This window comes from Megalops cyprinoides, chromosome 5, assembly GCF_013368585.1.
Source record: "Megalops cyprinoides isolate fMegCyp1 chromosome 5, fMegCyp1.pri, whole genome shotgun sequence".
In the NCBI taxonomy this organism is placed as follows: Eukaryota; Metazoa; Chordata; class Actinopteri; order Elopiformes; family Megalopidae; genus Megalops; species Megalops cyprinoides.
The window spans coordinates 32,464,728-32,477,262 of record NC_050587.1 but is presented as its reverse complement, the minus strand read 5'-3'; the positions used below and the strand labels follow the sequence as shown (position 1 = coordinate 32,477,262).

The following is a 12,535-nucleotide window of genomic DNA, read 5'->3' as shown; positions in this document are numbered from 1 at the left end:
TTAGACGAAAAGAAAGCAACGTTTATTTGGGCTAACTTACCTGTTTGGATTTCACAGTTCCTGCTTTCTGTGTCATTGGCATCGTTGCAAAATAATGGTCTTTTATTTGGTCTCTTGTTCCAAATAAAAGAACACACTTAGGAGTCTTCCGTTTGTTTAATATTCTTCCAGTAACTAGAAAATTACTTGCAGTTATATGTGCTAGATGTTGCAAAACTAATAGAGACACTTAACAAACGAAAACGCATGAAACAAACGCAACCACTGGCTGAGCCAGGAGTTTCCTGCAACTGTGTACAACGGTTACCGTAGCAACCAGGGCCGGCAGCGGGGAACCAACGTGAGCAAGTTTGCTTAAATCAGACGCTAGACGATTGCGTTTATGCAAGCTAATTAAAGCAGCGTGTGAGGAGAAGGAGAAGGGAAGAAACATTTAGACCGAATAAAACAGCAATTTGTTGTGTTTCAGAAAGGCATCAACCCACAAATAAAAAGCTCCATAAGCCTTGAAAAAACAAAAGTAGTATTTACATCTCTTGAGTTCAAGCTTGCTCGTCTCGACCAATAACGTGTAAACTTAAATTCGTCTACATTATTAACTGAGGAACGTATTTATTTCTCTTCAAAGAATATCAAGATACAAAATGCACAGACAGATTAATCACAATACATATAGAAGTGCAAAGGACGAGAACAACAAAAAATATTATTATTATTATTATTATTATTATTATTCAACTGTGTGGCGGCCTCATGAATAAGTAACGATTTACGGGGCGTCCCTTTCTGGAATGGTAATAAACTGGTGCTCCCGGACCCGGAAGTGAGATACTTGGTGTTGAGTCACCGCTGACAATCTGTGGTAGCTGGCTAGCTGGCTGGGATGAGGCTGAAAGCAGGAGCATCCTCTAGACGATTTAAAATCTAAATAGTCTAATATTTGCCTGTATATTTACAATAGTGATATTGCCACAGATCTCTGATTCAAGACAAGAGACCAGCTGCCAAAATGATGGAAGAAATAGATCGATTCCAAGTGCCGACTGTTCATTCGGAGATGCAGCCTTTGGTAAGTGGTGGTAAATGCATTTTAATTTGTGTATTTATTTCTGCGGCAGTGTTGCTTTCAGCATTGAATTGAAAACAAATCAGTACAATAGCAATTCGTATTTTATTTTGTTCGTGTTTTTTTTTTTGCGTTTTTCAACAAACGAAGGCTTCTGGGTGCCTGTGGGAGCTAAATCTATAGCTAGCTGCTTCGCTTGCAGCGTAGTGCAGATTTCTGGAAACAGTTATCTGGCTTCTGTTTTTATATGCACAACTAACGCAATTGGCGTATAGATAAATGCCCGGGTAATGTGCGTTTGGTGTATGATCTGCTCACGACTCATTTTGGTTTTCATCTACCAAGGGGAATTTGGTGGGGGTTTTTTTTGGCGTAATCAGATGAGGTTTATAACTTACAAAACCGAAATGTAATAAGGTCTTTTTTACTGAAAATAAAGACACGAGGAAGCTACTGTAGCTAGCGCCGTGGGTTTGAGGCGTATCAGTGGAGCACCAGATACAATATGTTGAGATTCGGTGCAGAGCCTGCGCTGGGGGTTTGCTACAATTGTGTCACAAGACAAATGCAAAATCAGAGAGGATAGGCTTCACTGCCAAAAACAGACTGCGTTTATAGGCGGTGTCTTTCTCGGCTTTTGGTGTAGCCTTAACAAACCTAACTGGGAGGAAACGGCTGGCGGTAGTGTCGTGGATTACTTCATTTTGCGGAGGCTAGTCAGCTACTGTAGCTACGTGTATCTTAACCTGCTAGTCTGGCCACCCCTCCTCCACTTTTCCACCGTCTAGTTACATTACCAGAGGTTCTGCACTGGATGGTATATTTTCAGTTTATAAATAAAATAAGAACAGCGATTGAGTGCGCTGCAGGGTAATTTGTCTTTAATGCAAGGATTTCGCACGATCTGGTCCATGTTTTTTGAATGTGGTTAATACGCAACAGCATGTGTCAGGATTTTTTTTCCATTCAGCTCTTGTTTTTCTGTCAGTCTGAAATGCCACGGACTGTTCCGTGGTGTATTGCAGTTTTACCAGTCTTGCTGGATTAGTCTCATTTTTGGTGTCAGTGAGCATGTGCCAAATTGATGAGATGAAACTAAGGTTTATTATCATTGCGTTACACAGTAGTTGAATCCGCTAGTCTTTTTTGCTTTAGTGTTGTTTCATTTGGATTTGCCCTTAATGAGACTAATTTTCACATTAAGACTATTAGTGAATGTAAGATTGAGGAATCAACCACAAAATAAATGTATTGTGGACACAGGCAGACCACCATGCACCAATTATTCACTACCTGTTGAACAAGCTGAAAAGAAACATTGCAGGCCAGCACTTCTTGTCTGCTGCTCCTCCAACTGGCGGGTCCAAGATAGAGGTGAAAGAGGTGAAAACATGCCTACAGGCACAGAGGTCATGTTAGCGCCACACCCACATTTGACGAGGGTCACATTGAAGACTTTTTCGTTTCACCAGCCTGACATGACTTACAAAGGTACATATGATTGATTCAGCCCCTGGCTGCTGTTAAAGGTTGGAAAGCCCTACTGTCAATCAAGTGAACTGGACTGCTAAGACACCCTTTGTAAAGCTACGATATTCAGAGGGTCCTGACAGTTAACTCACACAAATTGTGCACATAATTTGTAGCTAATAAGTGGTGTGGTAGAATCCTTAATTATGAATATAATTGAAGGCTATATAATGTAGTAATGCCAGTTGTCAGGTTCAACGTGATTTAATTTCTCACTGGCACCCCGTTATCTTTTTTTTATTGAGGCTGTTATTTTTTATGGGGAAATGAGCAGTGTCTTGTAGTTGGTGGTCAGGAGTTTGAATTGTTTGGGATTTCAGAATGGGAGCTGAACTCCAGTTATGCCTACTGAAGTGTCCATGTGTACCGAACTGGCTTTCAGCCTATGCTTTTGTTTAAAATTTCAGTATGTTTTTGATGTCTACTGTCACGACTCAGAGTCAGCATTTCTTTGTTAGATCTGAACAGTGGCTGGAGATCGGTGAGTATATGTTAGCCAGGCCTAACCTATGAAGGAGTTGTTAACCTCAGAGCATTGTATAATATACTTTTTATAGGGATCTACTCTTGAATTTAGTAGATAGTGGGTTTCAAGGCAGACCCTGCCCCCTTTGCTCATGTATCACCACACACCACCACTACTGCGATAATGGCTCATGTCAATAAGGTTGTCATGGTCTTTCTCTCTCTCAGTTCAACAGCAAATTGTTAATTTGTGTAACTGTATTCACCTTAAAGTTATGTGCCCAAACTCCTGACGTGGCCCATGAAAGATCATTTCATGAAAGATCATTTGTCTTCTGTGGAGAGCTCTGCAGTAGGTTATGTGGCAGTTAGGAGGTTTGGTCTTTGCCCCCATTGCCCAAGCAACTACAAACAGCTCTCTTTTTACAAGACACAACTGAATGCTGGCCACCGGCACTTGATCCTTTGTGTGTCTCAGCTCTGACTCTTGCACACCCCTGTCACCTCTGCAGTTATTGTAGAAGCCTGCAATTTCAGACGCAAAGCAGTATGTACATCAGGCGCGGGATGTCAAAATGCTGATCTGCTCACAAAAGAGAGAGTCCAATCCTCACATGGCAGATGAAATTAATCATTTTGCCGCCAGAATGAAGAATGGCATCTGGTAGTACCAGACTATACTGGTGTGTGTGTATGTGTGTGTGCGTGTGTGTGTGTGTGTGTGTGTGTGTGTGTGTGTGTGTGTGTGCATGTGTGCCTGCGCGCATGCGCATGTTTGCGTCCATGTGCATGTGTGTGTATGCATGTATGTATGTATATGGAAAATATTTTTATGCATTAATGCGTATGCTTTGTGTGATTTTACCCTTGAACAGGTGGACTAGTTGAACGTCTCCTGGTTCCCTGTCACTTCCCAATGTAGCCTCCAGCAGAATTCTATAGGCATTCCTGACCCCCTGGCATCGGAGTTTCATAGGGACAGCTGTTGTACTGCTCAGTGAAGTGACTGGGCTTTATTATTGAAATGAGCTCATTGTGAGGCCAAAAAAAGGGAAGAAAAATCAACCCAGCACCTGCTTTTCAAATGCCCAGAAATGGATTTCATTTGAATAAAAATGCTTTGAACATTATTTATAGGTGTGTGGATGAAAAATAGCATAAGCATGAGCAGCCAGAGTTGGGGTCAATTCCAAAGAGGCATGGGAAATAGGCTAATCTGTCAATTCGGATTCAGATTGAAAGGGCTGTGGAGCAATTGCAAAGGTAATTGAGGTTTGGATAATGAATCTTCAGTCCCATTAAAATTAATCCACTTATCTAAGGTGTGTCACATTGAATAGTATGCTAAAGGGACATAATTTGGAAGATGATGACAGGCCCTGAATTCAGTTTGTTGCTTGTGCACAGAAGAGCATCAAAATCCACATTTCATTCATCACCCCTGTTAAAAACATTGTCCTAACCCTCATATAATGCCATTAGAATTTCATAATAACAAATACTGTAGCTTGAATTCATGAGGTAGTTCCAGAGTACTATGTTTAATTAGCACTGAATTATAAGAACCAGCCTACTGAAACAGTACATTCTTGACCATTTGAATTGTACAAAAGTTCATCAACAAGATGTGCAGTCTTCATGAGTCTGGATGTGCTGAAAAAAATTAGAAGAAGAAGAAGAATCAGGCACAACTGTGGTTTATTTATCTCCGATCTGTCTGTGGTCATGCAGGCAGGCTGCCGGTCACCTGATAAATCATACTTGCCTGCATTTGCCCCAAAGGGAAATGGTAGGAGGGGCAATATATTATCCCACCAATCCTGCCCCCACCCCCCCCCCCCCCCCCCCAAACTTGTGTCAGCGTTGTCGAGGGTCTCCATCATCCCAGAGGCTCAGATTCATTCTGGATTTCAGCAGTCTGGCTGAAGAATTTTCCTGAAGTGAGAACAGCTAATTTAATAAAGGAGGTGCATAAGTATAAAACAGTGCTAGGTCCAGACCACTTTAAAGAGTTCAGTCTCAAAGGCGGGGGCAGTTAACTAATGCTTCTCCGTCATGTGGTCCTTCATATTTGCCAACCCAGCAAAACCATGAAAAACAGGCTGAGGAAATGGCAAGTTTTTAAAATATTGTTTCCTGGAAGCTGCCATGTTCTGGCATAGTTCCTGCTGATAATAAGTTATACCGTGTATAATAATAGCTCAAACACACAGTATTCAAAGGTGCTTCCTTACCACATCTCTTATATGATGTAAGGTGTATTCTGCTCAGAATATGACTGGTTGATGTGTTCTTATGCCCTCATCTGAATGTGTGTGTGTGTGTGTGTGTCTGTGTGTGTGTGTGTGTGTGTGTGAATGCGCATGCCTGTGTGCTCATGACTGAGTGCTCCCTGTCAAGGGTAGGGCTGTATTCATTTAATGTCTTGGCTCCTCTTTGAAGCGGGACCCATATTGAGTTCCAGTGAGCTTGGGCGTGTGTTGTGTCGTTCTGGCCTCCATGTCACCCGCTGCTCTGAAATGACATGGGGGCCACAGTGTCGCCATTAACCTAATGACATTTTTTATTTTATTTTCATATTGCCTTTGACATTGCCAAGAAAATGGGTTATTGAATTATACAAACAATCAGAGCTGAAATTGCTTCACATTTATTGCCCTTTGATGCTGATTTTCCTCCACCATATGGTATCAGAGCTTTATGACTGTGTGTTCACGCAGAAAGGCCAGGTGGCAGGTGTGGTGCTTGGTGCAGATGTGGGTAAAAATGGATGAACGCCATGGCACTGTTGGCATCATAACACACCTCTGGTCCGTGGCTGTCTCTTGGCAAAGTGAATACCACTTTGTGTCACGGACACATAATGACAAGTCCTGCAAGGTGTGTGAGTACCCATGTGGTGGATGTCTCCTGTGTTTAGGTGCATGGCAGAATGTCATTTCACACATTAAGTGTATTTGCCTTTTAGCTCCCAGGTGCTCACTTTTCCATGTGTCCTGTAAGGTCACTTACCTTGCGGATCACACTGCAAAAATGGCACTGATAGTTTTGCGGAGCCCAGCCCTTGGTGCCCTTGACGAAGAGTCCTAATAATTCATGGTTTGCATTTTGCCAGAATAATACCAGCAAGTGCCAGCAGGCTAATCTAACTCCACGTATGCAACCAGAGCACAACAATGCTATCAGGACAGCTTGTGGCAGTTCCTAAATTGAGGTTGTTTTTTGGGATTTATTTATCTGGGGTATTTTTTTGTGAGGCAAGGTGGCATCAGAGGCTGAGCCAAGAGGAAGTGTTATCGTCCTCGCGATGGAACTCCCACAGGCCTTTTCCCCCTGCTGTCCCTCTGTCCCACTTTGTACCCCTTTTAAAGATGAATGAGTGGCTCACAGCCAGAACTGCAGATCCGTGCCAACCTGGCACGGGCCCAAACCTTGGCATTTAGGCAGAGGGCAAGAGGTCTGCAGCCAGCTGGCCGGGGGCCCCCATCAGCTCCGGGGAACTGACCGGAAGGGCCGAGACTTGAGTGGGCCTGCCTGGTCTCGTCTTGCGAGCAGAATACCAACATCATTCTCCTCCGCACACCCCTCCCAACCTCCCTTCAAAGCCTATAGACAATACAGCAAGTCTGTGTTCTTTGCCAGAGGTAAATAATTGCTCACCCCTTCTCCTCAAATAGATTTCTCTTTTCACTGGGTTGGTTTGAAGTATTATTCAGTGCACTACAGCCCAGTTGTATTATCAATGACGTTGTGGTTTTGTGGAACATGACTACTGGCAAGAGAATGACTCCTTTTTGAACGGACTCTCAATGGGCTGTGTAATATTAAGACAGTTGGTGCTTGGGGTGAAGTGAAGTATTTCAGCCCACTGCATCATATCATCAGATCAGAACCTGTTAAATCAATGTAAATAAGATGTGCACGAGTGACGAAATTGTTGTAGTCCCTAATTTATGGGGTGTGTGTGTGTGTGTGTGTGATTTGTGGAAATGATCATTCACCTTTGTGCCTTCCTGTTAACGAGGAAGGAAGGAGGTGACGTCATAAGTACACTTCAACTACAGGAGTTGCTGTGGCACATACATTACAGGGGAAAAGAGGTCATTGTCAGGGCTGAAAGGGAATAAAGTGCCTTTCATCCAGACAGACTCAACGTCACAGCATCCACAAGGCCATCAAATGTTTATTTTTTTTTAACAATAGAAGAAAAAGAATGAAGCTAAGGAATAACTGTACGGATAACTGGGATGAGAGCTGATCTGACAGTGTTGCCGTTAAACACTGACGCATGACTTGTGATCTACAGTAATGCAGAAAAGGAATCTTGGAATTGTGGGTTGCTGTTGGAATGGATTGGAGTAAACCTCTGTGCTCTTTAAAGAGCTCAGTGAATGGATGGTTGGAAGAGTGGGTTCCCTTGCAGATGCTCTTGGGTGAATGATAGAGTGAGACTTAAGGCCTAAATTACATTGAAAATGAGTATCCATAGTAGCAGCTGTTTTTCCTCATTATTCATCAATTATGAGTTGCCTGCCTTCCTGCTCTGTCAGATAGCTTTGAGAAACGGGAAAAGGTCAGACATATTAACGCTGGAAGCTGTTTACCCCGCTGCTCATCTAATGTCAGACCTTACACCGTCTGAAAGATGTTGAACTCCAGTGTTTCCCAGTTGTGTTACTAATTTAGACTGCATGTCAGTGAAACTGCAGGTTTCAGATCTGAGATGGTATTAAACAGGGTGAGCTGGTCAGTAGCTTATTCTCTTACCTTAGTCAGAACATCTGTTTTCCCTTCGTTACATAAATGCATGCATAATAGGATTTCTTGGAATGATCTGAAGAATATGCTCTGCAGTTGCTTTGCTGCAGTATTGGACACTACAGTGTCAGCTTCTTACCTTGTCAGCTAAGTGCTGCGTCTGAGCAAAGGGACAATTCGTGGCTAGGTTGGGAATTCTGGGACACAAGAGTGGAACGGTACAAGTGGGTGTGGTGCACCTTCGTGCTCAGCCTTCACAGCACCTTGCCAGGCTTTGAGGAATTACCACCAGCAGACAAAGGAATAGGGTTTGAAGTGTTTTTTAGAGAGGTCAGGGAGGCTGGAAGCAAATCAGTCCAAACCACAGAGAGGATGACAGTAAACCAAGATTGAACAAGCTCCATTCGGTGAACCACAAAATGATCTCTCACGTCCATGGCCCAGCACGTATTGTGCAGGTCAGAATAGCACGGAATGAACTTAATTAGGGGAATCAGGGGGTATAACTTTTTATCTCACTTTATTTCTTTATTTTGTCATTAAATGGTTTTGTTGAACAATGCACACGTATAAGCTTTGCAATATGATTGTTGTAGAAATAATGGCTGAGAGAGCGCAGTCTTAAATTTGTTCTCTGTGAATCGCAGCCTCGTGTCAGTTCAGTCTGCTGGGATCTGTACGTTCCCGTCTTGGATGAATGGGTGTTTAACAGACTCTGCAGAGCTGTCTTTGATTAATGAGTGCGGTTGAATGAGCAGAAGTTCACCGGATGGCGTCGTTTCCACGGCGGGCGCGAATGCGCTGGATGTAATGAGTGCGGATGAAAAAAGATCTCTCCTAAATTTGAGTTAGATTCCCGTTTTTCTGGAGGGATGGATCTGTCAGTGAGTGAGTGAGTGAGTGTGTGAGCGTCTGTGTGTCTGCGCACGTGTGTGTGTATGTGTGTGTGTGTGAATGAGAGAGAGAGAGAGAGAGGAAGAGAGAGAGCGTGTGTGTGTCTGTGTATGTGTGTGAGTGAGAGAGAGAGAGAGTCTGTGCGTGTGTGTGTGCGTGCGTGCGTGTGTGTGTGCACATGCGTTACTCTTATTGCGTAGGGGAGGTGAGAGGTCAGCTAGTGTGCAAGTGTACTTATCAGGATTTAGTTAGTATCTAGTCCCATGCTTCATGCTGGTCTAGTGGAGCTTTACCATGAGGACCATTGCTCTTGTGCATGACATGTTCTCTCACTGTCTGAAGTGAAGCCTGGACTGTAATGAACCAGCAAGGAGAAAGCAGGAGAAATGATTTTGTCTTTGGCACTGTATAGCCTTCACATCTTAGATAGACAGATCTTTGAAGAAACATGTTCCCAGACATTTAGACATCAGGATGTTATCCAAAAGCGTGTTTAACATTGAGCAATTAAATACAACCCAAGCATGTTTAATATCAACAAGGGCAGCACTTCTTCAGTGTTAGAGGGTCCCTGTTCAGTAGGGTATTGGCCTTGTTTAAAGGCAGATTAGCTTCTCGAGAGAACAAACAAGATATGATTGGAAGTGGAAAAATGATAAATCTCGAGTTAATTTTGAAGGAGTCTTTATCAGTGGGAGAGATGCTGAAGGTAGAGAAAACATGGAGGCGGAATGCATAAGGGATGGATTAGGATGATACTGTATGTCACGCCCTGTAAATTGAAAATGTTTGCCGTGCAAAATGGCTTATAATGGTTCCTCCAGAATTACTTTGCAGCAGCCCTAAGTTGACATGCAATGACTGTTTCTGGCGCTGGCTTGTAGTCGGATGGACAGTGCTCCCTTGCCGTGAAAATAATCATATACAGGAACATTAACTGGAGAATATAAAGACGGGATGGAAGGATTTAGTATTTTAAGCCATGCTTTCATGTTCCCCTCTTGCTGTCAGTTCAGATTGCGTGTGTGTGTGTGTATAAACGTGTTTGAGCATGACTAAGAGTATATGTGTTTTTATGCACATTTTTGCACAAGGGTTGTGTGATAATAATTGTGTGAATATTACTGATGATGGTTAACAACTTTCTGAAAAAAATGTCGCCCATGTTCATTTCATGCAGTTGGGCGGCAGTGCAGCATAGTGGTAAGGAGTAGGACTCGTAGCCAAAAGGTTGCCGGTTCGATTCCCTGCTGAAGCGCTACTGTTGTACCCTTGGCTAAGGTACTTACCCCAAAATTGCCTCAGTAAAATATCCAGCTGTATAAATGGGTAACATGTAAGAATTGTAACCTACTTAAGTCAGCCTGGATAAGAGCGTCTCCCAAATACCAATACTGTACTGTAATGCAATTGTCATTGGGGTCCTGTGTGCATTGAAATGTCAGACAGAGATGGGTTGTGAGGTACTGTTCGATCGATAGTCAGTGGGGTCACCCACTGGGAGTGGTTGCGGGGGTATCCACAGGAATGGTAATTTTCTTAACAGATAGTTAAATTGTGCCATTTTATCAGTTCAGCAAGACAGGAGGAGGTCAGGAATGCTTGATCAGACCACACCAGTCTGGTTGGCTCCATGTGTTATAGGGAGCACAATTCTGGCACAGCCTTTACAGGCAGATGGATAAAGTTCTTGCTCCTGTAGGACGCAGATTTTTTCTCAGTAGTGTCATAAACCTCTATGCTGGTCACATTTTATTTTAACAAGTTAATTGACCGTTTTTTAAATTAGATTAAGTAATTTTAACTAATAATAAGTCATAATAATGATTCGTATTTGATTAACGCTGACAGTCTCAAAGCGTGCAGAAGACTGGCTGTTGTTGACTGGAGGTGGGACCCGGTGGAGGTATGGAAAGTCTTTTGGAGGCCCACAGCGTGGCATTTTGAAGTTAACTGCAGCCTGTGTTGCCTCTGTTCTACTCCATGGAACATAAATGCTGCTGTGCTGAATCGTGTGCTAAAGATTCAGGTACGGCCATCATCCGTATACATGCTGGCTAGTTTACCATGGGCCAACCTACCGCTGTGTACGCTAACCAGGCGGAATAATGCGTGGTTAAACCTGCTACACTTTGAGCACAGGGGGGCGGGAAGTCAGACAGCATTTAGCAAAGGCGCTTACTCGCCTCTTTTATGAGTCAATTGAAAGGAGTGAAGAATAGTGGTGATTATTTAGTGCTCATTATATTGGTAGACTGATTAGTTTGGTAGAATTAGTATGCACAGTGTATAATGTGACTGTGTAGTTTTTAGGCCGCTCACGGAGTTGTGACCTGTGGCTTACTTTCCAAGAGATGCTGCTATGTTGAACTAATCATGCACACAAGGCACACTGAAAGTGTGTACGTGGCACAAGGCCGTCCCAACGGTGAGGCCTATGATTTCGAGCACTCATATAGCTGTAGAAATCACTCATGTAGCTGTAGTTCAGTATTAGGTTAGTCATGACATGTTTAACCATTTGGGATGATCAGCACAACCAAGGTACCTCAGTTCCTAGAAGCTTCTTTTATAATAAAGGTTTTGTTCTTAGGTGATATAGGGGTTCTCTACCCGGCTGAACTTTCTCCCACTCTGCCTCCCTTGTCAGTGTCTGTGACAAAGAGGAGTTGGGTCAGAGTGTACTCCTTATCAATCTAGAGATACCTTCAGAAGCAATGTTTTTCCAATTAGGCGCCAGACTCTAGGCGATGCAAGGACAGTTATAATTAACCACTCTGGACAGCTCAGGGATGGTATAAGATGTTCTTTGTTCTTTGTTTAGTACAGAAGCAACGCAACAACAACGTGGCACGGACCAGAGTCGTGTACATATATCTAGGTGTGGGTGCGAGAATTACCTAGCCGCACTAGAGACAGACTGAGCGTGAGGACGAGTGTGCAAGGCTTAAGACTCTAAGTGAGACTTAGTGCGTGTAGTACCTGAAGCCGACCTTCATGTATGAAGTCTTGCTGTATTGAAGACCATCAATAAAACCTGTTTCTACCTCATCTTCGACCACGCTCCAGACTGAAGTTCTTTGTGTAACAGTTTATTAGTTAGCTTGCGAGAACATCAATTCACCAAGAGCCAACAACTTGGTGCCGTGACCCGGATCCACGAGGAAAAGGAGAGATCCTGCCAGAAAGTGAAGAGAAGACACTTGCGCGCTTTCAACATCTGTTGATCTTCTCTAACAATTGGTGAGCCCCTTTCCTTACCTTGCTGGGTTCCAGAAAGAACCGAGACATTTACAGAGTACATGTAACACTATAAGTAAAGGCTAACAGTTAGACAAAGAACTGTGAAGATACGTGCCTACAATGAGGGAGCTGTAATCATTGTATGTTTGATGTGTACACGAGGGTGAAAGAAAATTTGCAAACTGCAAAGTGTGTGGTGCACCTTGACTGCAGAGAAAAAGAGTCTGTAGTGACCGGTTAAATGCATAGCTCCTTTGGGAGAGCGCTATAGCGGATATCCTACGAGTAAGGGTACACTGGTGGAAAATTGGCATTTGTATGTGTACGCTTGAATTCGTGGATGCACGTGCCTTGTCACGGAAGATCGCGATATTCCTACAGTTTGAAATAGATCTGTAGAAGCCCGTCAGGGAACGGAAGAGCTGTCTAGACGTTGATGTGTTTTATTTGTTTTATGTGTTTTTGTACTGTCGACAGTGAGCGAGTGAGTGTGTGTGTATATATCTTGTGGTTTACGGTGTTTGGATAAAGAGCTCTATTCAAACAACCGACGGAGTGAAACTCTCCGGGAGGAGGAGA

At 43.3% G+C, this 12,535-nt stretch overlaps 2 protein-coding genes across 3 annotated transcripts in view; one reads left to right on the top strand and one right to left on the bottom strand.

Moving 5' to 3' along the window:
- Nucleotides 1-105, bottom strand: part of dnai1.2 (dynein, axonemal, intermediate chain 1, paralog 2) — a 33,965-nt gene extending 33,860 nt beyond the window's left edge. The window contains exon 1 of the mRNA XM_036529244.1: nt 41-105. Within this exon, the coding sequence (XP_036385137.1) occupies nt 41-82 (42 nt within the window). The 5' untranslated portion in view covers nt 83-105. The remainder of the gene's footprint in view (nt 1-40) is intronic.
- Nucleotides 106-843: 738 nt separating this feature from the next.
- Nucleotides 844-12,535, top strand: part of fam219aa (family with sequence similarity 219 member Aa) — a 32,018-nt gene continuing 20,326 nt past the window's right edge. For both annotated transcript variants that reach the window (XM_036529053.1, XM_036529052.1), the window contains exon 1: nt 844-1,069. In XM_036529053.1, coding sequence (XP_036384946.1) covers nt 1,010-1,069 — 60 coding nt within the window. In that variant the 5' untranslated portion in view covers nt 844-1,009. The remainder of the gene's footprint in view (nt 1,070-12,535) is intronic.